Source organism: Paramisgurnus dabryanus, chromosome 3 (assembly GCF_030506205.2).
Source record: "Paramisgurnus dabryanus chromosome 3, PD_genome_1.1, whole genome shotgun sequence".
Lineage (NCBI taxonomy): Eukaryota > Metazoa > Chordata > Actinopteri > Cypriniformes > Cobitidae > Paramisgurnus > Paramisgurnus dabryanus.
Window position 1 is genome coordinate 2,168,609 of NC_133339.1, and position 27,845 is coordinate 2,196,453.

At 38.0% G+C, this 27,845-nt stretch overlaps 2 protein-coding genes across 2 annotated transcripts in view; both read left to right on the plus strand.

The window, feature by feature from the left end:
* LOC135733733 (Fc receptor-like protein 5) overlaps positions 1-27,845 on the plus strand; it is a gene marked incomplete at its 5' end in the record, with an annotated part of 237,936 nt that overhangs the window by 195,878 nt on the left and 14,213 nt on the right. The gene's annotated exons all lie outside the window — the stretch shown is intronic.
* On the plus strand, positions 15,690-27,826 carry LOC141281879 (Fc receptor-like protein 5). Its single transcript, XM_073813706.1, has 10 exons — positions 15,690-15,696; positions 16,458-16,493; positions 16,576-16,857; positions 17,082-17,372; positions 22,174-22,449; positions 22,960-23,097; positions 23,211-23,384; positions 23,472-23,750; positions 27,220-27,471; positions 27,555-27,826. The coding sequence occupies exons 1-10, from the start codon at positions 15,690-15,692 to the stop codon at positions 27,824-27,826; spliced, it is 2,007 nt and encodes a 668-aa protein (XP_073669807.1).

A 27,845-nucleotide genomic window follows, 5' to 3' on the forward strand; every position in this document is an offset into this window, starting at 1 on the left:
TGTCCTGATTATTAATGTTTTTTAGGAACTCTGTTTTTAGAGTTTTGGCCCCTAAGGTTGAGGAGTAGAGGCCTTGAATATTCCAAGCGCTTATAGTAAAGGATGCCATTGTGAGGTAGAGATAGGTGTTTTGGTAGTCCAGTTGTCTTATGCTAGCATTTTACAGATGAGGTGTAGGAGATTTCTCACTTCTGTAATGTCTGAGGAGCCAGTGTGTTGTTTGCCCTTTGTAATCTCAGCATATGTGGACTGCTGTGATGGTGAGATGGGCTGTGTTGCTCTGTTGGTAGCTTCTGACTGATAGGTAGAAATGTCCATATTTGTAGATTGACTGAGGCTGAGTGGAGAAGTACTTGGTTGGCCTTCAGTCTGTTTTGATATTGTTTGCTCTGCTCTGATGGGAGAGGTTTTTGTTTGTAGATGCCTCTTTGAAGTCGTATGCTGGTTACTGTCATGGCTGTTGGGTCTTGTGCGATGATGTTGTGAGGAAGAGGGTTGTGTCTTTCTACCAAGAGCTGCATCTTTTAAGTTTTTAGCAAAGATTCGTACACACTCTTGGCTTAGGTGCACGTGATCGTATAAGTCTTCTGTTGTAAGGCTCGGATGGTGTGCAACTTTGATTGCCGTGAGGCTGGAGCATGCAGAAGTGATCTTCTGGTTTATGCTGTTGATCAGGCCAGCTGGATAGTCCTTCCTGTGAAGTAATGTGGAGATGGTGATGTTGGCTTGTGGGAATATCCTGCGAGCCTTCTCAGCCACTCTTACAACACTGTCAGCGACTTTCTCTCTCTGGTTGTACAGATCATTTGTTCCGGTGTGTATGACAATGTTCTGTGGGTTGTGCAGAGTGGATTGGTGGAGGAGCTGGAGTGCGCTGTTGGTTGTGGGGCACCAAAATTTGCCAACCGCATGTTTGGGGAAGAGCTTCTGGTGGTGTAAGAATTTGCCATTCGAGTCTATTAGAATGGCAGTTTTTGGTGGTTGTGGTTTTTCAGAGCGCTGTGAGGTCGGACTGGTGCGTTTTTGGGGACTCTGCTGGGTTGGTTGTGTGATTGTCCTGTTATTGTTTCTCTGGCAGTTATCTCTGTTGTTTTGTTCATTGGCTGTTTGGGAGCCTGTGGATGTGCATCTGGGGTGGATCTTATGAGAGCTTTTGATAAAATGTTCCAATTTTTCATTAATGCTTTGGATGAGTGTGTCTTTTTCCACTAGATGTTTCTTCAGTTTAGACACTTCTTCTGTAAGAGTTTTGTTGTCTCTTTGGAGATTTTTTACGATCATCTCCAGTGTGCCTGTTCTGCTGTTGTTCTCCTCTTTTATAGTCTTTATTTCCTCTCTTAGCTGTTGAATAGTGTCGGATTCTTGGAGTTTGCTTTCTTTGAATTCAGCGATTTCCATCTCCAATTGTGAGAGGCACTCCTGAATCCGTTGGATTGACACTGCTGATCTTGGTGTGTGGGGGGAGGGAGGGGCAGTGTGTTTTCGTGCAGGTGAAGATGTGATTTCTTCATCTGCTGTTGTTGCAGCTGATGATGATGTTGGGGGGAGGGATGACTTCCCTCCCTGAATGTATCATGTTAGGTTTGGTCACATGGTCAAGGGATAGAGAATAAAGGTCTTGGTTTTCATGAGCTCTGGGCTTTTTGCCTTTTGGCATTTGCCATTTGCTTTCTGCCCTCTGCTTTTCTTCTTTACCTGAGTTCTTGGGTTTAGGCCTTTAGGCCAAGACTCCAGTTCTTAATTGTGATTCTCTTTCTTCTAAACTTTATTTCTTTCTCTGTTCTCTATCTTAGCAGGTAATATCTCACATACATTGGAAACAGTTAATTGTTTGTATTAAGTACCATTTCATGCATTTATAGTGTAACCATTTCAATTGTAACTTTAAGTCAGTACTGTTATTAAACCTTTTCATTTACAAATCTGTTGTTTAGTTTTGATTTAGTGTTAATACTTAAACGCTCCATATTGCAATTCAATATATTTATATTCTAGCAATGCTCTCCCACATATTTTGCTATTATAACTGCACTTATTTCCGTCGTTGGTATAGGTTGCAGAAGGGTGAAAATTGACCAGAAATACACAGTTTTATAATATCTTGCTGTTAACATTTCTCAGTCATTTCGGCATTCCTACAGACTGAACCACTGTAGTGAATCCACCCTTACAGGTTTCTCTTGGTTCATATGAATTAATTTTGACGTATAAATCACACCTGACTAGAAGTCAAAGGACCAGCCAAACTATGAAAAAAGTTTGACTTATAGTCTGGAAAATACGGTAACATATTTGGCCAAGCACCGAAGTCCTGTGATAATATTAGTCATGTGCGGATAGGGATCTCTTTAATTTGGCCAGGATTTGGTGGGGTCATATATCATTGGTCAAGGCGTTTGTTACCTGTGCGCCTTTTTATGTCTTTTTTTTTGTTTCTGCGCCTTTCACACTGCAGCTGAGGAGCGCACCAACAGTACAGACATCCATCCACTTCTTATAGCTTTGCTTGTGAAACTTGAGGGATTTGTTCTAAATTTCTTATTTTAAACATCTATTCAGTTTTCTTCATCCATGTTTGATTATTAATATTCAAAATGTGCAGAACTGTCATTACTTGAGATCTCTGAGTTTAGACAGAGCTGTCAGCCGTGACATCGAAAAACCGTTTCTAAAATAGAATCCACTGATGCTGGACTAGGACAAAAACTCTGATTAACAGGGTAAAGGTACCTTCAACCGCGTTTCACGCCATTGCTTGTATAGGACAAGGTGTTACGCAAAGCCTCAACATCTTATCCTGGAGTGAAGCTGTAAGATGCCACCCAATTGGCCCAACGTCGAAGACCAATGCGTGGTGAAGGAATCACGTGTTCTTTCCGTCCGTAGCGCTTCTAGAAGAATAATTCCATTTATTTAATTTGTTTCTTTGACCTCTGTGGTTAAATTATAATCTGACTCCAATTTATTAGTTACCAATGTTATTCTGATGCTGATCACAATTTATATAATTTATTATTATATTTTATTCTCTTAATTATTTAGAATGAATTACATTCACATAGAGAATATATTGTATCTCTGGAGGTGCTTAAGGCAGTTCCATACAGCTGGGTGTAGAGGCATTTCTCCTTCTTAACATAAGGTCAGAGGGTTATCCAAACACACTATAAAATATGAGGATCCATCTATATTGAGATTGAGTCATTATAACCTCCAACCTACAAAAGTGGGAATTAACTCCAGTCATATTTTCAGTCGAGGTAATTCCTAATCTACCCCCCTCCGGAATATTTACAAAACATAAAGAGACTTGACAAGCTTTAAAATGAATAAATGTTAACAATTTATTTTGCCAGGTAGGCTACACTTAAATCAATAATTTGGTTATTCAAATATCAAAACATTTACTAAAAGATTGGCATAAATCAATCAATTCAAAACATTTACTAAAAGATCGGCATAAATCAATCAATTCAAAACATTTACTAAAAGATCAGCATAGAAAAATAAACATTACATATAAAATAAAATCATACCTGGCAATTCAAGACACACAGCAGTGCGGGAAGATCTGACTACAGAATGCTTCCATAAGGTTTGAATACACACAGAGTGTGGGAGATTCTGGGTACAGAATGGCTCCCAGAACATCTAGCCAGGCCACCTTTTATTCACAGCGTGAGACAAAGACATCGTAAAACTACAAAGTCCAGTTTGACCTGCACCAAATGATCCTAAAGAACATCTGGTCAAAATAGCCAGAGGTGTCCTGGCAAAAACCCCACCTCTCAAAGAAATGCATCTTCTATCTAAACCCTTGAACCATCTTATTTTAGATATATAGAAATGAGACCTTTTTACTCATCGCACCATGACCTTTAACCCTCAAGAGTTCCTTTAAAAAACTTCCTTAACTCTTTCACCGCCAGCGTTTTTAAAAAAAGTTGCCAGCCAGCGCCAGCGTTTTTCATAATTTTCACCAAAGTTTAATGCCTTCCAGAAAATATTCTTCTTTAAATATATAAACATACAATATACCAAATGAAAGAACAGACCCTCTGCTTTCAAACAAAAAAAACCGTTTCATCCTACCTTTAGTGGTTCTTTTGCAATCAGCTTTTGAATATGGGTAGGTTTTTGCAAAAACACCATATTTTGAGCAAAAAGCAGAAATAATTCCATATTTGTGACGGACTTTTCATAGAGATCCCATTCAGAGCGATCTTTAAAACAGACACGGACATGCAGCAGCTTGTCATAGGGCAATACTTCCGGTTTTAAAAAGTTGCGGAAGGGCGCCACCTGGTGGATAATAGCGGTATTGCGGAAAGACGGAAAATCTCGTCATTGGCGGGGAAGCGTTTTCTCTTAATTGACGAGATATCTCGTCAATGGCGGGGAAAGAGTTAAGTGTTCCTAAGGCCACAAAATGACACCTTTCTAAAAATTGCTCTAAAAATATCATACGTCAATACTTTTTTCCATTTTAAACGATGCAGTCTTTTAGAACTACTTCTGCCTGAAACATACATATCAAATATTGATACATTTTGTGGAAATTTTAACCCTTTATATGCCTGTTTGTTTACATTAGCCCATGTTTTTTTTAACAGAAAAAACAAAAAAACTAAATATTTTCCAAAAAACACATTTGAACCACCATGTGATTATTATTATTATTATACCCTGAGATGGGTCAAAGATTGGTAGCACCATTGATTTTCATGCATTGTTATTTTTTGAACAAGGTCAGATTTTATAAAAAACTTCCTTAAGTGTTCCTAAGGCCACAAAATGACACCTTCCTAAAAATGCTCTAAAAATATCATATGTCAATATTTTTTTCCACTTTAAACGATTCAGTCTTTTAGAACAACTTCTGCCTGAAACATACATATGAAATATGAATTAAATTTGTGGAAATTTTTACCCTTTACATGCCAGTTTGTTTACATTAACCCATGTTTTTTAACAGAAAAAACAAAAAAACTAAATATTTTCCCCCAAAAAACATTTGAACCACCATTTGATTATAATTATTACTAGACTCTAGGATGGGTCAAAGATTGGTAGCAACATTGATTTTGATGCATTGTTATTTTTTGAACAGGGTCAGATTTTATACAAAACTCACACTTCCTAAGGCCAAAATGATCCTAAGGCCAAAATGACACCTTCCCAAAAACTGCTCTAAAAATATCATACATCAATAATTTTTTCCACTTTAAACTATTAAATGTTTTAACACTACTTCTTCCTGAAACATATATGTCAAATATTAATTAAATTTGTGGAAATTTTAACCCTTTAAATGCCAATATGTTAACATTAATCGAACCACAGTGTTCGGCTGATGTCGTGAAACCTTTTGTGGGACATCATAGCCCAGATAGTGACCTGTCCTGATTTCTCACTCCAGAGACTGAGGGCTGATTCATTTTTTATCTGTAAACACTGGTCAGAATGAGAAGCCCCACATAAGCCTGTAGTTTCTCTGTCTCAAGATCTCTCCAGTCTGTGACTGTCTCCCATGTAGATTTGTCATGGCCCCAATATGCTGCAGGATTTCATGCATCAGCATCAATGAAAAGCTTGAAGTCAGGGCACTGATTCGGGCAGTGGCGTGTGTGTGAGCCCTGGGATCAAATCTCTGGCTGCTGGGAAGTAGCGGAGCGTCTCCATGTTTGTGGGAGACCAGAAGATTTTTCAATTTTTGACATCCATCCTGCCGCCACTTCATCCATCTCCTCTCCGCTCTCACCTTCTGATAAGTCTTCTGAAGATCCCTCTAATGAATTAGACTCCAGCTGGTCTACTTCCACCTCTGAGGCCTCTGTGTCGACCTCAGAATCCTCGGAGGAAGATGAGGAGCCATCCTCGCTCTTGAAGTGCATGATTATTTCAGGAGCCTTATGTCTGCTGTAATGCCTTGCCATTTTCACTACTTCTGCTATCCTGTTCATACTTATAGCAGTGTACTTGCATAAACAACATGAGCGAGAAACAAAATGAACATTGATTTTGTTTCGGTTCTTGCCTCTTATCGTTTTTATTACTGAATTAGTTTATAACGCAGAATGTGCCCTTCAAAGAGAGAAGAATTTGGATATGTTGAATATGCCCCCCTGCCCCACTCAACACCGACTCCACCCCAAAATCACCACCACCCCCTTACCACTCAGACACACTTTTTTTACACACACACCAATTTTCAACATTAAAGGTTTATCTTTTCAGCAGTTATGCGGTCCGCAGAAAACAGCAAAAATTGTGACATTTTGATGAATGCATGAAATGGTAAAAAGTAGCGCCACCTGGTGGACAAGTATAAAAATTAAAACTTCAAGGCCAGTAGTTTAAAATGATATATTGACATAAAGGTATGTATTAGTTTATGTTAAGATAAATGGGGGGTCAAAAATGGTAGTTATAATGGTTTTCAATGGGGCAGTTTTTGTCCTTAGGAACACATTAGTCGGTTTTTGCGTAGCTTAGCCATTTTAAGCTAATTTAAAAAACTGAAACCAAAATTCAAAAATGTATCAAAAATGATTAACCTTTGGCAAGTTTGGGCAATATTCAATCATCACAGTCAAGATGGTTTCAAAATCAAAATCAAAATGGCACAAAATGTCCCTAGGAACTCTTAAGGGTTAAAATAATATTACAAAACACAATCTTAGAACCACATAATATGTATACATTACATTATACATTTCAGCAGATACTCAGTGATGTGAGCCTAAAGGCTAACAGTTCAAAAACCTTTGTGATGAATAGATTAACACATCAAAGAGTTGTATATCTGAAGACCGCTTTCATCTACGGGCCAAATTTGGGTTAACAACACCCCCTGAGGTTTAATTGTTTTACAGTGTCTTTTCATAAATAAACTTAAAGATGAATTATAATCCAGTATTACAAAGTCAGGAAATGTAAGTAAACTCACAAGCTAGCTTATCCCATGCTAAAAGACCACTTGAAACTCAAATCTAGGATTAAAAGAGGTCCCCAGATCATACTAATACTGTGCGAGTAGTACTATAGTGACATATTGAAGATGTCTGCAAGATGTTTTTGAGTAAGACCATATGTAAAACTGCTCTAAGACTGCTCTGTTTTTTTCCAGAGCTCCAGATATTTAGCGCACGTCTTAAAAAACGTGTAACTATTACAATGCTATCTGGGTGTATAAAGGTGCTATTTCTCGCTAAGTGAATCCCATCTTTGGACTTTGGTCTCACAGCTTATGCATTATAAAAGACAGAAAACTCCCATCTTCACCGCTTCTATTTCTTCCATAAACTGACTAATTCATTTGTCGACACTTATTTAAAAGAGAAATCCCAGGACAATGAGCCTTTCTTTTGTTTCAGCAAAGGTAAGCTGCATGCTCCTGCAAGGTCTGAGTTGGGCCCAGCTTGCTGTCCCTCAACCATTCTTTTGGGGGGTTGAACTTGGGGCTCAAACCCCAGTCTCAGGTTTACTCTCTCTGAAGGTTCCGAGCTCAGGTGCAAAGCTCCCTTCGAGGTCAGCAAGCCAAGTTCGTTCAGCATTAATCATGATCTGAATGCGAAGGCAAACTAGTGAATTGTTGTTCTAAACTCGGGAAGAGCCTGAATATTCTTCACAAACCATCAAAACTGTGTTCACAGGTAAATATACCTGCAGACATCAGTGTTAGTGGTCTAATGAAGATGAGCTCATTGTGGTTTTGGCTTCTGTTCTGTGAGAGACAACAGTGTTCATCAGCTTCTAATAGATTCGGGTTCAGGTCACGATAGCCATTATTATGTGTCGATGATGACAAATAAATGTTGTTTAAAATGTCACAACCAAACATTTTTGAACAACTACACATACGTCTTTGTAATTCCCCCTTTGTAGATTTAATCTAGAACATTAATGTAGTACATGATCCGTGGATCTCAACCTTATTGACTTCAAGGCTCAAGTGAGGATGACAGTAACAAACTGAAACCCTTCTCATCATCAGGTGGTCATGAGGATGTGTTAGACGTAAGGTTTCGCTTTTCAGTTCAGTGATTATTCATCTCGGCATCTACTCTGTGTAGTGAGCAGCAGTGAGAAGCAGCCCATTCTATTCACCTGTACGGCGGCCGACCCATCAATGAAAGAGTAGAAAATAGCGTTTCCGAAACCTGTCACTTTTATCGACTGTTTGGATATATACACATCTGTCTGTGGTATATAACCATGAGCACATGGTTAATTAGGCAGTATTGTCTGAAAGAATATAGCCGAAAAGCCACTATTTAATGAGGGTGTGTGGTGATTGAGACAATGTTATGGTTATAAATCTAAACTGACAACAGAAAATATGTAAATGACAATGGCTTTTTGGGCAACACACTGTATTACAATACATAATGTTTAGAGAATAGAAGCAAAACGGGTCTGAAGTTGCAATTCAAAACAATGTGATCCAGCATTATACAACCCCAAATCAGAAAAAGTTGGGACACTGTAGAAATTGTGAGTAAAAAAGGAATGGAATAATTTACTTATCTCATAAACTTATATTTTATTTACAATAGAATATAAATAACAGATCAAATGTTGAAAGTGAGATATTTTGAAATGTCATGTCAAATATTGGCTCATTTTGGATTTCATGAGAGCTACACATTCCAAAAAAAGTTTGGACAGGTAGCAATAAGAGGCCAGAAAATGTAAATGTACATATAAGGAACAGCTTAAGGACTAATTTGCAACTTATTAGGTCAATTGGCAACATGATTGGGTATAAAAAAGCCTGTCAGAGTGGCAGTGTCTGTCAGAAGTCAAGATTGGCAGAGAATCACCAATTCCCCCAATGCTGCGGCGAAAAATAGTTTTCTGAGTTTCTCAGAGAGAAATTGCAAAGAGCTTGAAGTTATCATCATCTACAGTGCATAATATCATCCAAAGATTCAGAGAATCTGGAACAATCTCTGTGCGCAAGGGTCAAGGCTGGAAAAGCATACTTGATGCCTGTGATCTTCGGGCCCTTAGACGGCACTGCATCACATACAGGAATGCTACTGTAATGGAAATCACAACATGGGCTCTAAAATACTTCCTGAAAACATTGTCGGTGAATACAATCAACCGTGTCATTCGCCGTTTCCAGCTAAAACTCTATAGGTCAAAAAAGAAGCCATATCTAAACATGACCCAGAAGCACAGGCGTTTTCTCTGGGCCAAGGCCCATTTAAAAAGGACTTTGGCAAAGTGGAAAACTGTTCTGTAGTCAGACGAATCAAAATTTGAAGTTCTTTTTGGAAAACTGGGACGCCATTTCATCCGGACTAAAGAGGACAATGACAACCCAAGTTGTTATTAGCGCTCAGTTCAGAAGCCTGCATCTCTGATGGTTTGGGGTTGCATGAGTGCATGTGGCATGGGCAGCTTACACATCTGGAAAGGCACCATCAATGCTGAAAGGTTTATCCAAGTTCTAGATACATATGATCCCATTCAGACGTAGTCTCTTTCAGGGAAGACCTTGCATTTTCCAACATGACAATACCAGACCACTACTGCATCAATTACAACGCCAAGACTGCATAGAAGAAGGATCTGAGTACTGAAATGGCCAACCTGCAGTCCAGATCTTTCACCCACAGAAAACATTCGGAGCATCATAAAGAGGAAGATACGACAAAGAAGACCTCAGACAGTTGAGCAACTAGAAGCCTGTTTTAGACAAGAATGGGACAACATTACCATTCCTAAACATTTGTCCTCCTCCAGCTGTTCCTTATATGTACATTAAAATTTTCTGGCCTCTTATTGCTACCTGTCCCAACTTTTTTTGGAATGTGTAGCTCTGATGAAATCCAAAATGAGCCAATATTTGGCATGACATTTCAAAATATCTCACTTTCTACATTTGATATGTTGTCTATATTCTATTGTGAATAAAATATAAGTTTATGAGATTTGTAAATTATTCCATTCCTTTTTTACTCACAATTTCTACAGTGTCCCAACTTTTTCTGATTTGGGGTTGTAGTTCCACAAAGTCATAACATTGTTTCTTGAATAAAAATGGCTAGAGATGTCCGAATACCCTTTTATATTTTGTTGTGCTCATATGTATGTTGTTTTAATACTGCATGCTGTGCTGTGGTAACTAAGAATATTCTTGTGAAGGGTCACTAACAAACTACAGCCAGCAGCCAATCTGGTGGGTCCACACTGCCTATAAGCGAGACCCATACAGTAGCTTCAAAATTGCAATATTAGTTTTTATTTTTTTATTTTTGAGGTAGCACAGCCAAAATTTCAGGTGCAAAGGTGATCAAAATGGCTTATGTGGTTTCTGTTCTTTTGGTTGTTTGCTGACTGGCTCTGTCAAAACATCACACCATGAAGTCTCTGTGCTATTCTGGTCTCCAGATAGTAGCTCAGGTTCCTTCCGTTATTCAGAACCATCACTTCTTTACAATATGATCTTGGGTATCATTTACATCTATAGTACAAATGATGCAAGTTGAGTTCTGCTATAAACCGCAATACTGTGATGGATCCTCCCTGGAATCTACTGCTATAAGGGAAAGATGTTGAAGCATCTTTAGCAAACATTCCGTAGAAAAAGACATTACTGGTGCGTATATTGAGACACATCAAAAGTAAATATTTTAAGATCTGTTACTGCAAGTTATTTTCAGCTGAGATGTTCAAACATGTGTTAAGCCTTTTCTGTGAAACTGTGAAAGTTATTATCAGTGATGTCATTCAGAAGTAGCAGCACACATAAGTGTTAGAGGTCTGATGGAGATAAAGTTTCAGTTCTCTGATGTTAATCAATGTGTAAAAACAGCATTTGTTCATCAGCTTCTTATAGATTTTTCCATTACAAACACTGTCCACCATTACAAAGTGCAGTTGATAAATGTTGTTTTGCTCAATTTAATGCTTTTTGAAAAAGTTTAACAACAAAATATTTGTGTAGAAATGTAGGTCTGTGTGATGCTTCATTTGTAGATTTTGGGGCCAGATTTACTAAGCGCTTGCGCCAGCGTAAACCATCATTTTGGCGGTAAATAGCGATGTCGGAATTTACTAAAGACGCGCAGTGGATCATTAGCGCTGAAAAGGTGTGGTCTAGTTCTTTTTGCGACTGACCTGATTGCATATGCATTTCTAGGAGTTTCCCTTTCAGACGCAAACATTTTGGGAGGAGACTATTTAAATGATTCACGCAACGCGATTTACTAATGTTTGCGCATGTGTTATGTATGGCATTTGCGCGACTATTTAACGCCGAAAAAAAGCATGTCTTAAATCATTTTGCGCTCGAAATGGCTGCAATTGTTGTTGCTAGGAGGAGACATCGCAGAAATCAGAGACTGCATAGTAGAAGGGAGAGGATTTCCAGGATCATTTTACCAGATAAGTTCACGCGTCTCTCTGCCTTTATTTATCGGCCTGTATATCACATGCACCTGCAGGAGCATCATCTCTGCTTATTTGCAACCATGCGCTAATTTGCGCTGCTCTTAGTAGATTGGTTGGTCATTATGGAAATCAGCTGTTGCGCCTGTGTTATTTAATTAGCGCTTTTTTAGTAAATAACCCGCAGATATCACCACTCCCATCAGCGCATTTTTGGAATTGCGCTCATGCGCTAATTTGCCCTGTTTAGTAAATCTGGCCCTATATCTAAAACATTCCGGTAGTACATGTTGTGGTAGAGCCATGGATCTCAGTTTTTCTTAAGCCCCTCCTCTGTTCACAACAATTTGTAGGCCGTCCCCACAACCCAGTAAAGAACTCCATAACTTGACATAACTAGAAATATAAATGTTTGTTAAAAATTTACCAATCACTACAAAATATATTGGTGAAAAATCTGTTTAAATAAGATAATAATTTTATTTTAATGCGTGTACAATTGATTTTTGATAAATAATTTCAAACCATTGTGAGGGCCCCTAGTGGACCCCCGGAATGAGTTAAAAAACTGTTAATGAGGAAGTCTTCATTAAGGAAGTCTTCAGTAGATCAGTATGGAGTTGATTTCTCTTCCTCTAGTTCTCGGTGAGTATTATCTTCTCTCTATGGATTTGACTACACATCAATTACTGTCACATTGTCTACAGGATCAAGAGATTTACTGTTCCTGTATTTTTCCTAAATCATGTTACTCTCAGAGTTTTAATCTTTGTGTGCGTGCGTGTAATCAGTTTTGTGGTTTTGTTTTGTACTGCTCTCGTTGTAGATAAGTCGGTAAGTGTGTATGTACAGTATAATCCTATATTTGTGATGTGAACTTCAGACTTCAGAATGTCAACTTCAGTTGGCTTGATGGCTCAGAACAGTTGAACAGAAACTTTTGTCTGGTGTGATAGTAAAATCTGTAAACAGGAAAATCAACAGCATGAGATTTTGTGTTCAAGAGCATTGAAGAGTCTGTAGCTGAGATGAGGCTTAGGGTGCGTCTCATTTCTCTGTCTTACCCCTTCCCCTCCGTTTTGCGCGTTCGTGTGAGGGAAAGTGACGTATCAATTCTCAGTTTGATCAATGGCTAGGGCCAAGGCGTTGGGATACATAGCCCTTGAAACGAAGTGTGATAAGGACCACACTGAAAAGAGAGGGGTAACGTTAAAGTAGGAGTTTCTCAGGAGAGCCGGCATCAAGATGTTTTATGGCTGAACGTCGAACTGTCAATGAGTCGCACAAATGAAAGTAATGTTATTTTCTGCAGTTTAATTGAGATTATATTATGACACTGATGTTTTATGATACTTTTAATAAAATGTTTAAGCGGTTTTAATTGTAATGTTTTTGTTTTGAATCGCTAGATAAGGCGGTAGCTAGCGGCTAAGTTATGCGCTATTTGTTGAGCTCAGCTCCGGCAATCGATACCACAACCTGAGACGACAGCATTTCTTTGTTTATGTCAATGCTTGTCTGTTTACGTAGCAGCCAGTTAGCGGCAAGGGAAGGTGACGCAAACGGTAATCAAGTGGTGTCTCATTTTTTAGACGAACCATCTGTCTTAAGACAGATAAATGAGATTGGCCCTTATTTTACGGTAGTAAAGAGGTTTGTGAAAAGATATACATGTGAACTTGCTGATAAAGTCTTTATAGAAAGGCCCTTAGAAAAATAAATTATGATTTTATTGTAGTAAAACCTTATTTTACCACTTGTATTACTATACAGTATACAATGGTTATGGTTATTCATCCATTATTGTGTAATAAAGATAAAGGCTATTAAATTCTGTGGGGGTGCATAGTGTGTATATTAATGCAAAAACGTATGAAACTGTGATTCTGTTGATGTATTAATGAGTTCAGGGATGAATAAGAATTGAAAGTCATAAAGTTGATATCTCCCATCAAATGTACACTTATCCGATTCACGATTTTACATTTCCTTTGGTGTGTTAGTGTGTGTTAGTACATGTTAACCATATGCACAGGGGAAAAATCCCAAAGTAAACGATGACGCGGGTTATCGTCTTAGCTGAAATCTCGACTATAACGATCACACGGATTGTAGGCAAAAGTTTACATAGGAGCCCTTTAAGAATAACAAAAAAAATCAAAAAAAAAAAAATCATACTGAGCCAAGGGTGGGGTATTTTCATTTACAATAAATTAAACAAAGAAATGCATTGTTTATCCTTATGAGTCAATTTTTAAATCTTGTTTTTGTATATTTATAAATCTAACAGAGACGAGGCACACATTCAACTAAACCATATAAACATTCATCAACAATATATATACTACACAGTGTGATGCATTTAAAAGTTAAAAGTTGTTAGGGTTAGTGTAAAACATTGTTGATTACATACAAATACTACTTACACATATTGGTATGATATTGATATAAATATTTGGTAACACTTTATTTCGATAGTCCACTTTAGACATTTTACTAATTATAAGTAACTTTGCAACTACTTATCAACTACCAATCTTTAGTGAATTAGTAGACTGTCTGCTTAATATCTACTAACACTTTATTGTGATGATATCTCAACAGACATTCAACTGTCTATTAGTGTCTTTGCAGGTGCATGTCAACTTATTCCACTAACCCAAACCTCTTCCCTAACCCCAACCCTTACAGTCTACTAATAAACTAATGACAGTTAGTTGACGTATAGTTGCAAATTATTGAAAGTTAGTTGACATGTAGTTGCAAAGTTATTTATAGTTAGTAGAATGTCTAAAGTGGACTATCAAAATAAAGTGTAACCGAAACATTTATATATTGATTATAATATTTATATTGGTATGATATAAATATTGTAAATTAATGTATTTCTTGACTATTAATAAAAAACTGACAGCTGAGCATTTTGAACTTCACAGTTGTCGCAACTCTCTCGTTCAACGGCTAATCAATGGTAAGCAATGTACAGAGTTTTGAACAATCTTACTGTATACAAAAACAACAAAAACGCATACCCACATATTAGCACAACACTGCTCATTTGAAGCTCAGACACAGAGGTAATGGCAGTTGCTGTAGTTTCTTTCTTTAAAATCCATGTTCGAATCTCCATGGTGAAATTAGTTAATGCAATATACACGGTTTTATTAGATTAGATATTCCTTTTTTCATCCCACAATGGGGAAATTTCAGTGTTACAACAGCAAAAACAAAAAGAAGACATAATAATATAATAAACATTATAAGCAAAATAAGTATATATAGTGTTTACAAAGACATATTGCACCTAAAAGATATTGCACATTTTTCAAAATCTCTATTATTGCCCATGTTAAAAAATTACTGTATCAACAAGATGTATATAATGGTGACTGGTTCACTGGGAGCAGCTCCGATTGTAAAGTCTTATAGCAGCAGGGAGAAAAGAAAGTCTGTATCGCTCCCTCAGACACTTAGGATGTAACAGTCTGTCACTGAAGGAGCTTCTCAGAGCTGAAAGTATTTCATACAGTGGGTTAGTGTCGTTCTCCAACAATGATGATAGCTTTGCTACCATCCTACTTTCTCCCACCTCCTGTACAGTGTCCAGAGGAATCCCAAGGACTGAGCTGGCCTTTCTGATCAGATTGTCCAATCTCTTCATTTCTGCAATAGAAATGCTACTACACCAGCATACTACACCATAAAATATGGCTGAGGCAACCACAGAGTCATAAAAGGTCTTCAGTAGCTCTTTTTGCACGCCAAAAGACCTTAGTCTCCTCAGCAGAAAGAGTCTGCTCTGCCCTTTCTTGTAGATTGCCTTAGTATTATCTGTCCAGTCCAGTTTTTTGTTTAAATAGACACCCAGATATTTATAAGAGTCCACTCTCATGATGTCCTTTCCCTGAATATTCACTGATGGTAAGGAAGTCTGTTTACGCCTACGGAAATCCACCACCAGTTCTTTGGTTTTCCCCGCATTTAACTGGAGGCAGCTCCGTTGGCACCAGTCCACAAAGTCCTGGATCAGTCCTTTGTACTCCTTATCATCATCATCTGAAATCAAACCGATGATGACAGAGTCGTCAGAGAATTTCTGTAGGTGACAGGTTGATGAATTAAATTTGAAGTCTGCAATGTAGATGGTAAAAAGAAACGGAGCCAGAACCGTTCCCTGCGGGACTCCAGTGTTGCAGACAACCATATCAGACTCACAGTCACAGATCCTCACATACTGTAATCGGTCCGTAAGGTAGTCCAATATCCAGGAACACAGATGATGGTCCATGTGGGGTGAGGCGATAACACGTTTGGTCGGAACCGGTTTCTGTTTGTTTAATGGTCTGACTAGTTGCTAAACTGAACTCTTTAACAAATACCTAGTCGAAAATAACAAATGTTTTGGTTTCCTAGGTAATCTATGTGTTGGTTATTTTGCTTGTCATATAAATAAACTACTTATAAAGGACCTTGTTGTTATTTATTCTTACTGGAAGTTACGTGTATTCCACAAAAGACACTTGTTTATGTTGTTACTGCTGCAACCGTCTATACAACCTTGAAATTATGGAATGTTCGTAGCCTTTGTGTTTGCTTTCCTTAGTGCAAGAAATTGTAAGTAATGTTATTAGGGTGGCTGAGCACTCTTAGTCAAGTGACCAATCAAAATTCGACCTTGCTAGACAATGTGATTTTTAAATAGCACATTTTATCATTAAAATCCCATTTAACGTTAATGGTGATCTGAGGGGGCGTGACAGTGCTGGTGAAAGGGCGACGCTTCCGTTGGAAACAATAAACTCTATGCACAGCGGCGCATGACGTGTTTCCGCCAGAAATTTTAAAAATACCAGGAACGTTGGTTGTGTAAAACAATGTGTTATAAGAATTGTGAAATTAATAAAGAAAAGGCACAACTCTGGCTTAAGAACATCCACATTTAAGAGATGTCCTTTGATCACACATTGTGATATACAGTACAGCATTATTCACATTTACATTTCAGGTTAAATTATTTATCATGCCAACAAGTTTTTTCTCTTTTTTGTCTACAGTATTGATTTCAAACATCCCCTCTGGAGAAACTGAAGGTGACTGAATTTCATAGATTTGTCTCTTTCATGTAAACAGATCTGTGATGAGATTTATATTTTCATTTTCTTTTTTCCTCAGCTTTACCCAGAGTTACAGTGAGAGTAACACCAGACAGATCTGTGTTCACTGGAGAGACAGTCACTCTGAAGTGTGAGATAGATCAGTACAGATCATTAAACTGGAGATATCTGTGGTATAAAAACACAACTAAAGTGTTTAACTCTGGGCATTACACTGTAAACAGAGACTCTCTCACTATCAATGGAGTTAATACATCTGATCAGGTTGAGTACTGGTGTAGTGCAGAGAGAGATGAACAACCTCCACTATCAAGCTCACCTGTTAATTTTACTGTGAAGGGTGAGTTCAACTTTAATGTCTGTAAAATAGGAAAATAAAGACAGAAACATGTCATGTGTGTTAATTATCAGAAACATTATGCCAATTGTTGTCTTGTGTCAATGTTTTAGAGGGATCCGAAATATATTGTTTTATTTAAAAATTATTCCGACATGTGATCTGTGGGTTAGGAGATCTGTGATTATGATTGTTATTGTTATAGCTTTATTTTCTTCTTTCCTCAGCTTTACCCAGAGCTACATTGAGTGTAAAACCAGACAGATTTGTGTTTACTGGAGAGACAGTCACTCTGAAGTGTGAGATAGAGGATCAGTACAGATCATTAAACTGGAGATATCAGTGGTATAAACGTGGTACTAAAGTGATTAACTCTGGGCGTTACACTGTAAACAGAGACTCTCTCACTATCAATGGAGTTACTGAATCTGATCAGGATGAGTTCAGGTGTAGTGCAGAGATACACGGACGACCACAAACTTCACTATCAATCTCTGCTGTTAATGTCAATGTGAATGGTGAGTTTAATATCAGTGTTACTGTAAAATATACAGAAGTATTCTAATGTGTGTATAAACAATTAGGAACTTAATGTCAATGGTTGTGGTGTATTAATGTTTTAATTAAGACCAGAATATCTTGGTTAATTTATTTGATTATTTAGGTTTGGGATTTCATGTAAACAGACAGGAGCTGTGTTTCCATTACCCTTCAAATTAGATCCCTGCCCGGGACTGTTTTTTTAAACCCACTCCCGCCCGCACCCGCTGAATTTATGACCAGTCCCGCCCGCTCCCGCAACCTGCGTGTTCCACTCCCGCCCGCGCCCTGTACACTGTACACAAATGCATGCTCATACCAAACATTGTTTCAGATTAACATCTAGAATAACAGACTTTCAACATTATTGTGTTTAAAATTAGAGATGTGCACGAATGGTCGAATATTTGATCTGCAATAATAATTCTAATGGAAAAGATGCTATTGGAATATTAGTTTGTTTTTAATGCGCCACCGCACTGATCGCATTTAATGTTTTCACTTCATGTATTGTCTTTTACAGTCTTTAATGTAAATATACATCAAATATAAATTACATATACATGAAAATTTATTTGTTTGTATGTCTGATTGTTTTGGCAATTCGGATCGCAGACTAATTTAAGTATTTAGAGTTTTAACACCGGGTTGTCAGTTTTTGTCCACCGGCTCAGGTTTAATTTAGACGTGCTTCTCCACCGCATCAGCGCGCATCATGAGAGATTTGTTAGCTTCTTGTTATGGCTTATTTTATTTTGATATTACAGCTTAACGAGACAGACATGGAAAACTAAATGGTGAACATTTATTATATGCGGTGCTCTATATGGAAAATGAAGCGGAACTGCAAATGCCTGTTTAAGCAGAGTTTTCTCCGCTGGCATTAAGAACAGGCTTTCACCGGAGCAAGTAGGCTAAATATGGTTGTCTTTCTTCATAAAAAAATGTCAAACCAAATAAAGAAGATATTCAAATGCCGACCGTGCAGTCTGTTATAGCCTATGTTTTTTCGTTCGCTCGATCGGGCTCTTACTTGGTTTTTCGAGTCTGTTTGATAGCGTACTTTGTCATGTCCTCAAACTATCAACTTTGCTTGCGTTTGGGGTTAGAGTATAATATTTGCTATACTATAATTTCTGTAAGATCAAACAGTACTGAATTCGTACTAACGACCGCAGACTCAGCCTTCACTCCGCGTGGGGTTTTACGCAGTTAAAATGACATAATTTTTTAAGCAGTGTTTTGTAACATTAACCGTTAAAACAAAACCCCAGTTTCAAATGTATACTGCATGATACACACGCAATAAATGATTAATTAAACAAACAAACAGTTTAACTGTTAACAACCTGATTTGTCACTAGTGCTCACCAGTTCTTCCAGACGCGAGGCACATAGTGTATAAAGGCATTGGGCATGTGCTCCCCGAAGTTGCCATGGTATAATTTTTAGCTTCATTTTCTTTTCAACTTCATGTGTTGACCCCATTTCTATTACATGCAAAAATTCCACCGGGACCCGTGGGTCTCCCGCAAAAAAATTCTGACCGCCCACTCCCGCCCGCAGCAAAGGTAAACCCGCCCGCTCCCGCGAGATTTGCGTTGGGTCACGCGGGTCCCGCGGGAGTCCCGTCCCAATGCAGCCCTCTACTTCAAATTGTGCAAATTAACATTTTGCATTGAAAATATGGCAAAAACTCCAATATATCGCAAAAGACGTTTTTATGCTCGCATGAAGTGTTTTTTATGCAATTCAGAAGAGGTGTATTTCCCAGAACGGCAATGGAAACAATTTATTCGCATTTCCAGGTCACCTTATGTAGGAAGTCATATATTTGAAATACCTCAGAAACAGACCTGTCAACCTTAGAAAATGTTTTTGAGTAGCAAATTACTGCAGCGGCGTGAGGTCAGGCACATTTGCTGATCAGTTGAGTTCACGTGCTCACTTATCACAACTTATTACTAAGTACATAGTTCCCACTCACCACCATATCTAGTTTTTCAATATACAAGTAGGCTATGAAGAACTCTTTTAATTGTATTGGCCTATGGCATTTAAATACATGGGACATTATAAATAACAAATAATCAACAAATAGCTTGCTGTATTCTTGCTTTATTTTCCAGCAGGCCCGTTGACATGAAGCTCTACTGGGGCACAGGCCTCCCACTACTTTTTCTTTAACATACCTAACATGAACAGTATTAATATGTTTTAAGTCAAAAATGGAATGTTAGCAGATTTGCATTCTACAGTACTGATGATAATGAGTCTTTTCAAAAATTTACAATAACATTACTTAGCTGCTACTACAATAAAAAGCATTTGTGCATGATCGTTTGTGTATATTATGTAACATCTGGCTGGACGTCAACTGGAGGTCTCTTCAGTCTGGGTCGTTACCGGTTTCATGCTGTGACCCTAGATTGAGTTTTGTCACCAGGTCTGCTCGGACGCTTTCATCAGAAGATCCTAATCTCCTGATAACACACATTTCCAGACCTATCGACTCTCTCTGGCTGTTTTATTGTGCCAATCTAAGCAAATTAACACCTCAAAGCAAATCCTTTCCTGATCAATGATGTGCATCATCTTACCATAACTGATATCAAACTTGCTAAATATTAATCCAAATTATTATTTAACAAAATCTTTAGCATAGTCCATCTATGCAAATGAGTCTGGTAAAACAAAGACAAAGTTTTCCTACTCTATCAACACCCTTTTGGATTGGTCATCTGAACTTCAAGGGGTTGGTCTAAGCTCAGGTTAAGAGGCCTGCACCCCAATTCATCACAGCTCACAGTCGCGCCCAGCACGCCACACGGCTGCTCAACAGCGAGGCCGCGGCGCCCAGCCAGGCCCGCTATGATACCTATCCCTCTAGTTTCGGGTACCCTGCCACTTGGACTTAAACTTCAACTCCTACGGACACCTCCAAGGACTCCGTCACGTGACCACAAACTCAGGAACTATCTTCCTCGCATACGCGCCCATACAGCTGGACGTACACACGTGCCTCACAAAAGCCAAACGCAAGTATCGCTTGTTCATTCGCTGTAAAAGTTATTGCCCCTTTTAATTAAGGTGATTCTTAGAGTTCTAATGATTTGTGCAGAAGTTAAGTCAATAGTGATGTTGCCCTTCTTTTACTCTCTCTCTCTCTCTCTCTCTCTCTCTTAATTTTCCATTCTTTCTCTTTCATATATGTTTCTCGTTTGTTGTTTGTATGTATAGTTAGTCTTGTTTGTTTTTGTAGCGTAGTTTAAAAAAACGGTTTTGCATTTCACAATTGAATTGTTTCTGTGTTCAATGCTCATGAAATAAATGTCACTAAATCTGCCTTTAAGATCTTAAAGCTACATGCTTAAAAATACTTTATAGCAGTAAGAATGTTATTTTCTAAAGGCCACGGAATTAACTTCTTAATGTACAATTATGAGTATTTGCTGGACAAATACATCAATTAATTGTTATTATTATTCTGCTAAATCAGTTAAAATCTTAATAATTTGTATAATTAATTACATTTAATTGTACTTATTATTCCATTTTAGCTAAATCAGGGAATTTCCCCAAATTCCCTTAAATTCCCATAGTGTTTTGGTCGGAGGTTTATAGTGTTTTAAATAACGCCGTTCTCCTCCTCCCGCTGAAATCGCTACAATTATCTGCATAGTGTTTAAACCTGCTGAAAAACAGCATAGACCAGCATAATTCCCATGCTGGTTTGGTGCTGGTTTAGCTGGTGGTCACCAGCATACAGCACCAAAACACAACATATGCTGGTCTTGCTGGTGCTGGTATGCTGATGACCACCAGCTAAACCAGCACCAAACCAGCATGAGAATTAAGCTGCTCCATGCTGATGGTCACCAGCAAACTAGCACCAAAACACAACATATGCTGGTCTTGCTGGTATACTGTTTTTTTTTTAGCAGTGATGCCAATTGTTTATGCAGTGTCCTAAAGTAGATCTAGTAAACTAAACAGTAATTTCATATCTGACAATACAGAACAGTGAACAAACATGTGTTGGTTTTCTCAGAAATAATGCAAACCTATATAATTGTAAAACAAGTCACAGTATGAAGATGGACTGAGATAAAAAAAACAATTTCGTTATTTTTGTTATTCGTTTTGACGGCTCCCTGCTCTCCGCTTTGAAAAGTTTAAAACTAGCACTATGATTGGTCGACGTCTTCTTTTCCCAACAGGTTGCTGTCCTATGCGGTAACACCCATAGACGAATTGCCTAGTGCGCAAATGCACAGACATTTGAACTCAAAGCCATCAATGGCTTTTCGCGTATTTTGAAGTGACAATCGTAGCAGCGTAGTTTGGTGTCTAAATGCGTATCTGTTACTCAAAATGCGTAAAGGTTGGCAGGTCTGGAAACACCTCAATACGTGTCTGCTCCCAGGTATATCAGACTTTCCTTGTCAATAATGTTCGGATAACACTCCTACATCTCTTTTGATTTAAAATAATGTAAAGTAATTAGGTTAAAAATTATTCATATTGCGGCCGGTGGATGTGATGTTAGTAAACCTGGAATGATGTAACGCAAGAGGAAAAACATCATTCAGTCGCATATCATCAGTTAATGAAAATGCCGTCATTTCAATAGTTTTTGTCGACATTTAAAAAAAATATTGCTAAAGTTTTGTGAAACTCTGTAATGGTAACGCAGCCTGTGATGAGATTTATAAGCTCATAAAGAACAGATGAACTCTGAGACTCTTCAGGATCTGAATGTGTTTTACTCTCCTGCAGGATCAAAACCAAAACCCAAACTCACATCAAGTGAAGGATCTGTACTGACAGATAACACAGTGACTCTGAAGTGTCACATTGATCATTGGTCTACTGGATGGAAGTTTTACTGGTACAAAAAGACACAAATCACTGAGAAGACGACAACACAAACAAACTCTTACACAATCCACAGTGTTAAAGTTTCAGATGGAGGTCAGTACTGGTGTAGAGCTGGAAGAGGAAAACCAGACTATTACACAGACTACAGTGATGGACTGTGGATTAATGTTAAAGGTGAGAGACAACATGAAACCTAAGGGCCCTATTTTAACGATCTAAGCGCATTGTCTAAATTGCAGATCGCAACGTCTAAATGGCATGTCCAAATCCACTTTTGCTAATTTAACAACGGGAAAAATGGTTTGTGCGCCGAGCGCATGGTCGAAAAGGGTTGGTCCTATTTTTAATGAGCAAATGGGAGTATTTTGGGTGCAAATGCATTTGCTATTTAAACAATGTGGCGCTAAACGTGAAAATTATAATTGCGCAGGGTGGAAACTAACAAAAAACACTTAAGTGTAAGATAGAGCCCTAAAAGTCTAACAGACCGTTTTTATTATACTTTATTTATGTTTAATTTTACTACTGTGCATCTCAACAGCCTGATAAATCATACTTTCATAATATCACCCGTTGTTTAAAATATTGTGTATGATGTATCAGGTGAGTTTATATGTTTGTTCATCATTATTAATGTTAAGATGAAGTGTAACATGTTATTCATGAGAGATTGATCACTTTCAGATAAACCACAGACAGTTTTAAGTGTTTCTCCACAGCAGTGGTTGACTGAAGGAGATTCAGTGACTCTGATGTGTGAGGTTATAAATTCATCTACAGGCTGGACATTCAGCTGGTTCACTGTACAGAGTCTTTACTCAGGTAATATCTCATTCATCTCATAACAAATACATTAATTGGATTAATTCAAAACATTTTAAAGTTGAAAGGTGCTTTTATTTATTTCATGTGCAGCCTTTTGATCCTTTCTACAGTTAATAAAGATGTTGATCATGAGCTGGTTTCAGTCAGCAGTGGAGGATCTAAAGGCATCTACACAGTGAGTTCAGTGACTGTGAAGCACACAGGAGTTTATATGTGCAGAGCAGAGAGAGGAGATCCAGTCTATCACACAGAGTACAGTAACACACAAACACTGTGGATCACTGGTGAGTTCATCACACACAACTAAACAACAACAATATCTTACACTCTATGTCTTATATCATTCATTTTTTCTGTCATTTTCTTCTCAGGTGTTTCTCCTTCAGTCTTTCTGACCATCATACCTGACAGATCTCAACACTTCTCATTTGAATCTCTCTACCTGAACTGTGAGGATCACAGTAAATCTACTGGATGGACAGTGAGAAGATACACAGACAAACTGAAACCTTGTTCATCATCATACTGGAGATCTACAGGAACAGGATCTAAATGTACAATCAGTTATCTCTACACATCTGATACTGGAGTGTACTGGTGTCAGTCTGAATCTGAGGAGAAACTTCATCCTGTTAATATCTCAGTACACTGTGAGTTTGCTAATCATTATTTATTAATTTTAGAGGCAGAAAATATTTACCATCAGTGCAATGAAACAGATGAAGCAGTTTGTACTATTTTTATTTCATTTATACTTAGTATTTATCAGTGGATATTAAATAAATATTAATATAGATTTTCTTGCTGGTTGCTAGGGTGTTGTCAGTGTCTCTACAACCCCAAATCAGAAAAAGTTGGGACACTGTAGAAATTGTGAGTAAAAAAGCAATGGAATAATTTACTAATCTCATAAATTTATATTTTATTTACAATCGAATATAAATAACATATCAAATTTTGAAAGTAAGAAATTTTGAAATGTCATGCCAAATATTGGCCCATTTTGGTTTTCATGAGAGCTACACATTCCAAAAAAAGTTGGGACAGATAGCAATAAAAGGCCAGAAAATTTAAATGTACACATAAGGAAAAGCTTAAGGAATAATTTGCAACTTATTAGGTCGATTGGCAACATGAATGGGTATAAAAAGCCTGTCAGAGTGGCAGTGTCTGTCAGAAGTCAAGATGGGCAGAGAATCAACAACTCCCCCAAATGCTGCGGCGAAAAATAGTTTTCTGAGTTTCTCAGAGAAAAATTGCAAAGAGTTTGAAGTTATCATCATCTACAGTGCATAATATCATCCAAAGATTCAGAGAATCTGGAACAATCTCTGTGCGCAAGGGTCAAGGCTGGAAAAGCATACTTGATGCCTGTGATCTTCGGGCCCTTAGACGGCACTGCATCACATACAGGAATGCTCATCATAGCTGTGATTGGAAAATAAACGGCACACCTACAATGACGTGGCGACATACGCACGCGCGCACACACACACACACACACACACACACACACACACACACACACACACACACACACACACACACACACACACACACACACACACACACACACACACACACACACACACACACACACACACACACACACACACACACACACACACACACACACACACACACACACATATATATATAAAATGAAATACAGTTGAAATATAATTTGGGCTCAAAATTGATCGATCTGAGTGGCCAATCATGACCATTATGTAGCCTTGCCACTGCATCAGACTGAACAAAATCATTTTGTGCATTTAAAGGTAAATACATCAATGTGGTGCATTTTGAGAGTAAAAATAAGTGACTAATCTATGAGGATTTTTATGTTCTTGTTAACAAATTTGTGCCCTTTTAGTAAAATCTTTGGTTGCATATTGTAATAATAATAAGGCACACAAGCCTCATACACAACTTGATAAATGAGATTCGCCATTGGTCAAAACATGTTTAATGTTTATAGAATAATTAGTGGGGGCATTTAATACAGATTAATTATTGATTACAACATTTGAACGCTGAATTTAAAGTGGATACTGTAACATTAAAGTTACTTAATTCAAATGATGTTGGAAAGGCAGTCAAGTGCATCTGTCTTTTGCATAGTTCTTTTGGCAAAGCATCTAACAGTAAAGAGCTACGCATTTCACAAACAAGATCCATGAATGTGTGTGTTTGTCATCATATTATTCTGTAATCGCAAGCGTTACTGCCAGATTCACAAACCATTAAGAGGAGCAAACGTATGCGTGTGTTCGTCAGGATGACATTGGATCTGATTCGCGTATATGCGTACATTAACGTATGAGATTACAGAATAATATAATGCAAGCAAACTTTTTGACAAAAACTCAACTTTATATTGATACCGCGAGACCGCATTTCACCTCGACTAGAAATCTGATATTAACATTACTGGCATAGCCTGATTTGAAACAGACAGTTTTGTCAAAGCAGCAAACACCTGGTTGGCTCTCTTAATTTCTTACCACTAAGTGTCTCTGCCTATTCCTTCTATCCATGCCTAGCGCCACAGATTTAGTCCTTTATCAATTAGGTCGTTTTACCTCATATACTTTTCATCCTGCTGACAACGTTAACGTGTTATTATGACTTCTCCGCGGCCACGCAGCATCTGCAGCTGGATCTCAGCCACACCTCAAACACCCCACCTATTCTACTTGGCTAGTTTGGTAAAGAGTGAAAGATGTGTTCCTCTCATATTATTTGTAGGCGAACACATTATTTTTTTATTCGCAGTCAATACCACATGCCGGAGATCCGACTGCAAGCTATAGTGAGCTCTGCTTTTAATGAAGTTCCATCGTGACAAATAAATAGACTACTTGCGGAGTGATATGCGGTCATTTATAACGGTGCCTTGCAAACTCCCCCCCACACAAAATTTGATTTGCATGATTCATGAAAGCCTCATTTTCAGGTCGGAAAAGCCGGAATTTCGGATTTATCCGGAAGAATCACACCCCTGAATGCTACTGTAATGGAAATCATAACATGGGCTCTGGAATACTTTCAGAAAACATTGTCGGTGAACACAATCCACCGTGCCATTCATCGTTGCCGGCTAAAACTCTAAAGGTTAAACAAGAAGCCATATCTAAACATGACCCAGAAGCGCAGGCATTTTCTCTGGGCCAAGGCTCATTTAAAATGGACTTTGGCAAAGTGGAAAACTGTTGTTTGGTCAGACGAATCAAAATTTGAAGTTCTTTTTGGAAAACATGGATGCATTTTCATCCGGACTAAAGAGGACAAGGACATCCCAAGTTGTTATTAGCGCTCATTTCAGAAACCTGCATCTCTGATGGTTTGGGGTTGCATGAGTGCATGTGGCATGGGCAGCTTACACATCTGGAAAGGCACCATGAATGCTGAAAGGTTTTAGAGCAACATATGCTCCCATTCAGACGTCGTCTCTTTCAGGGAAGACCTTGCATTTTCCAACATGACAATGCCATACCACATACTGCATCAATTACAACATCAAGACTGCATAGAAGAAGGATCTTAGCATTGAAATGGCCAGCCTACAGTTCAGATCTGTCAACCACAGAAAACATTCAGCGCATCATAAAAAGGAAGATGCGAAAAAGAAGACCTAAGACAGTCGAGCAACTAGAAGCCTGTTTTAGACAAGAATGGGACAACATTCCCATTCCTAAACATTGGTCCTCCTCCAGCTGTTCCTTATATGTACATTTAACTTTTCTGGCCTCTTATTGCTTCTTGTACCAACTTTTTTTGGAATGTATTGCTTCATGAAATCCAAAATGAGCCAATATTTGGCATGACATTTCAAAATGTCTCACTTTCTACATTTGATATGTTATTTATATTCTATTGTGAATAAAATATAAGTTTATGAGATTTGTAAACTATTCCATTCCTTTTTTTCTCACAATTTCTACAGTGTCCCAACTTTTTCTGATTTGGGGTTGTATTCTGGTTTTTATATAATGGTTAAATATGCTCTTTCATACTTTTTTCTTTACCATCTGCCACAAATACAGTAACAAGCCGATAATCAATCTGATATATTTTTATGATTTGTAATCATCAGTCATTTTTTCTGTTGTGTAGATGCTGATGTGATTCTGGACAGTCCTGTTCATCCTGTGGCTGAAGGAGATCCTCTGACTCTACGCTGTTTATATCGATATAAAAAACCTTCTAATCTGAGAGCTGAATTTTATAAAGATGGATCAGTGGTGCAGAGTCAGACTACAGGATACATGATGATCATCCCTACAGTCTCAAAGTCACATGAGGGTTTCTACTACTGTAAATACCCAGAGAGAGGAGAGTCTCCAAAGAGCTGGATCTCAGTCAGAGGTGATCTGTCTCCTCTATAAGCACTGTTGAAATGTTTTTTGCATATGCACTGGTTATATAAGAATGTATCTCTGCTTTTCCAGCCGCAGGATCTTCATCTCTTGGTCTTATTAATAGTCTGGGTCTTGGACTGAGCGTTGTGTTTTTGATCTTTTTCTTGGTCCTGCTGTGGTGGTACAACAACAACAAAAACTCTCAGTCTCACTCAGCTGTCAGTCAACAGCAGAACATCAGTCAGACATCAGATCAGAAACAGACTGAAGATGTTTACTGTCCATTGCCGACTGGTCAGTCAGTACATTCATTTATTATGATCAGTGCCAGAAATCTGCTTTTATTAGAGCTGATGCAGTGATATCCCAACATACAGTCAA

What these genes read in the sequence shown, in the direction of transcription:
- LOC141281879 (XM_073813706.1), top strand. An exon ending in CCCCTCTGGAGAAACTGAAG is followed by an intron (nt 16,494 to 16,575) that starts GTGACTGAATTT and finishes TTTTTTCCTCAG; the next exon opens with CTTTACCCAGAGTTACAGTG. An exon ending in ACTGTGGATTAATGTTAAAG is followed by an intron (nt 22,450 to 22,959) that starts GTGAGAGACAAC and finishes GATCACTTTCAG; the next exon opens with ATAAACCACAGACAGTTTTA.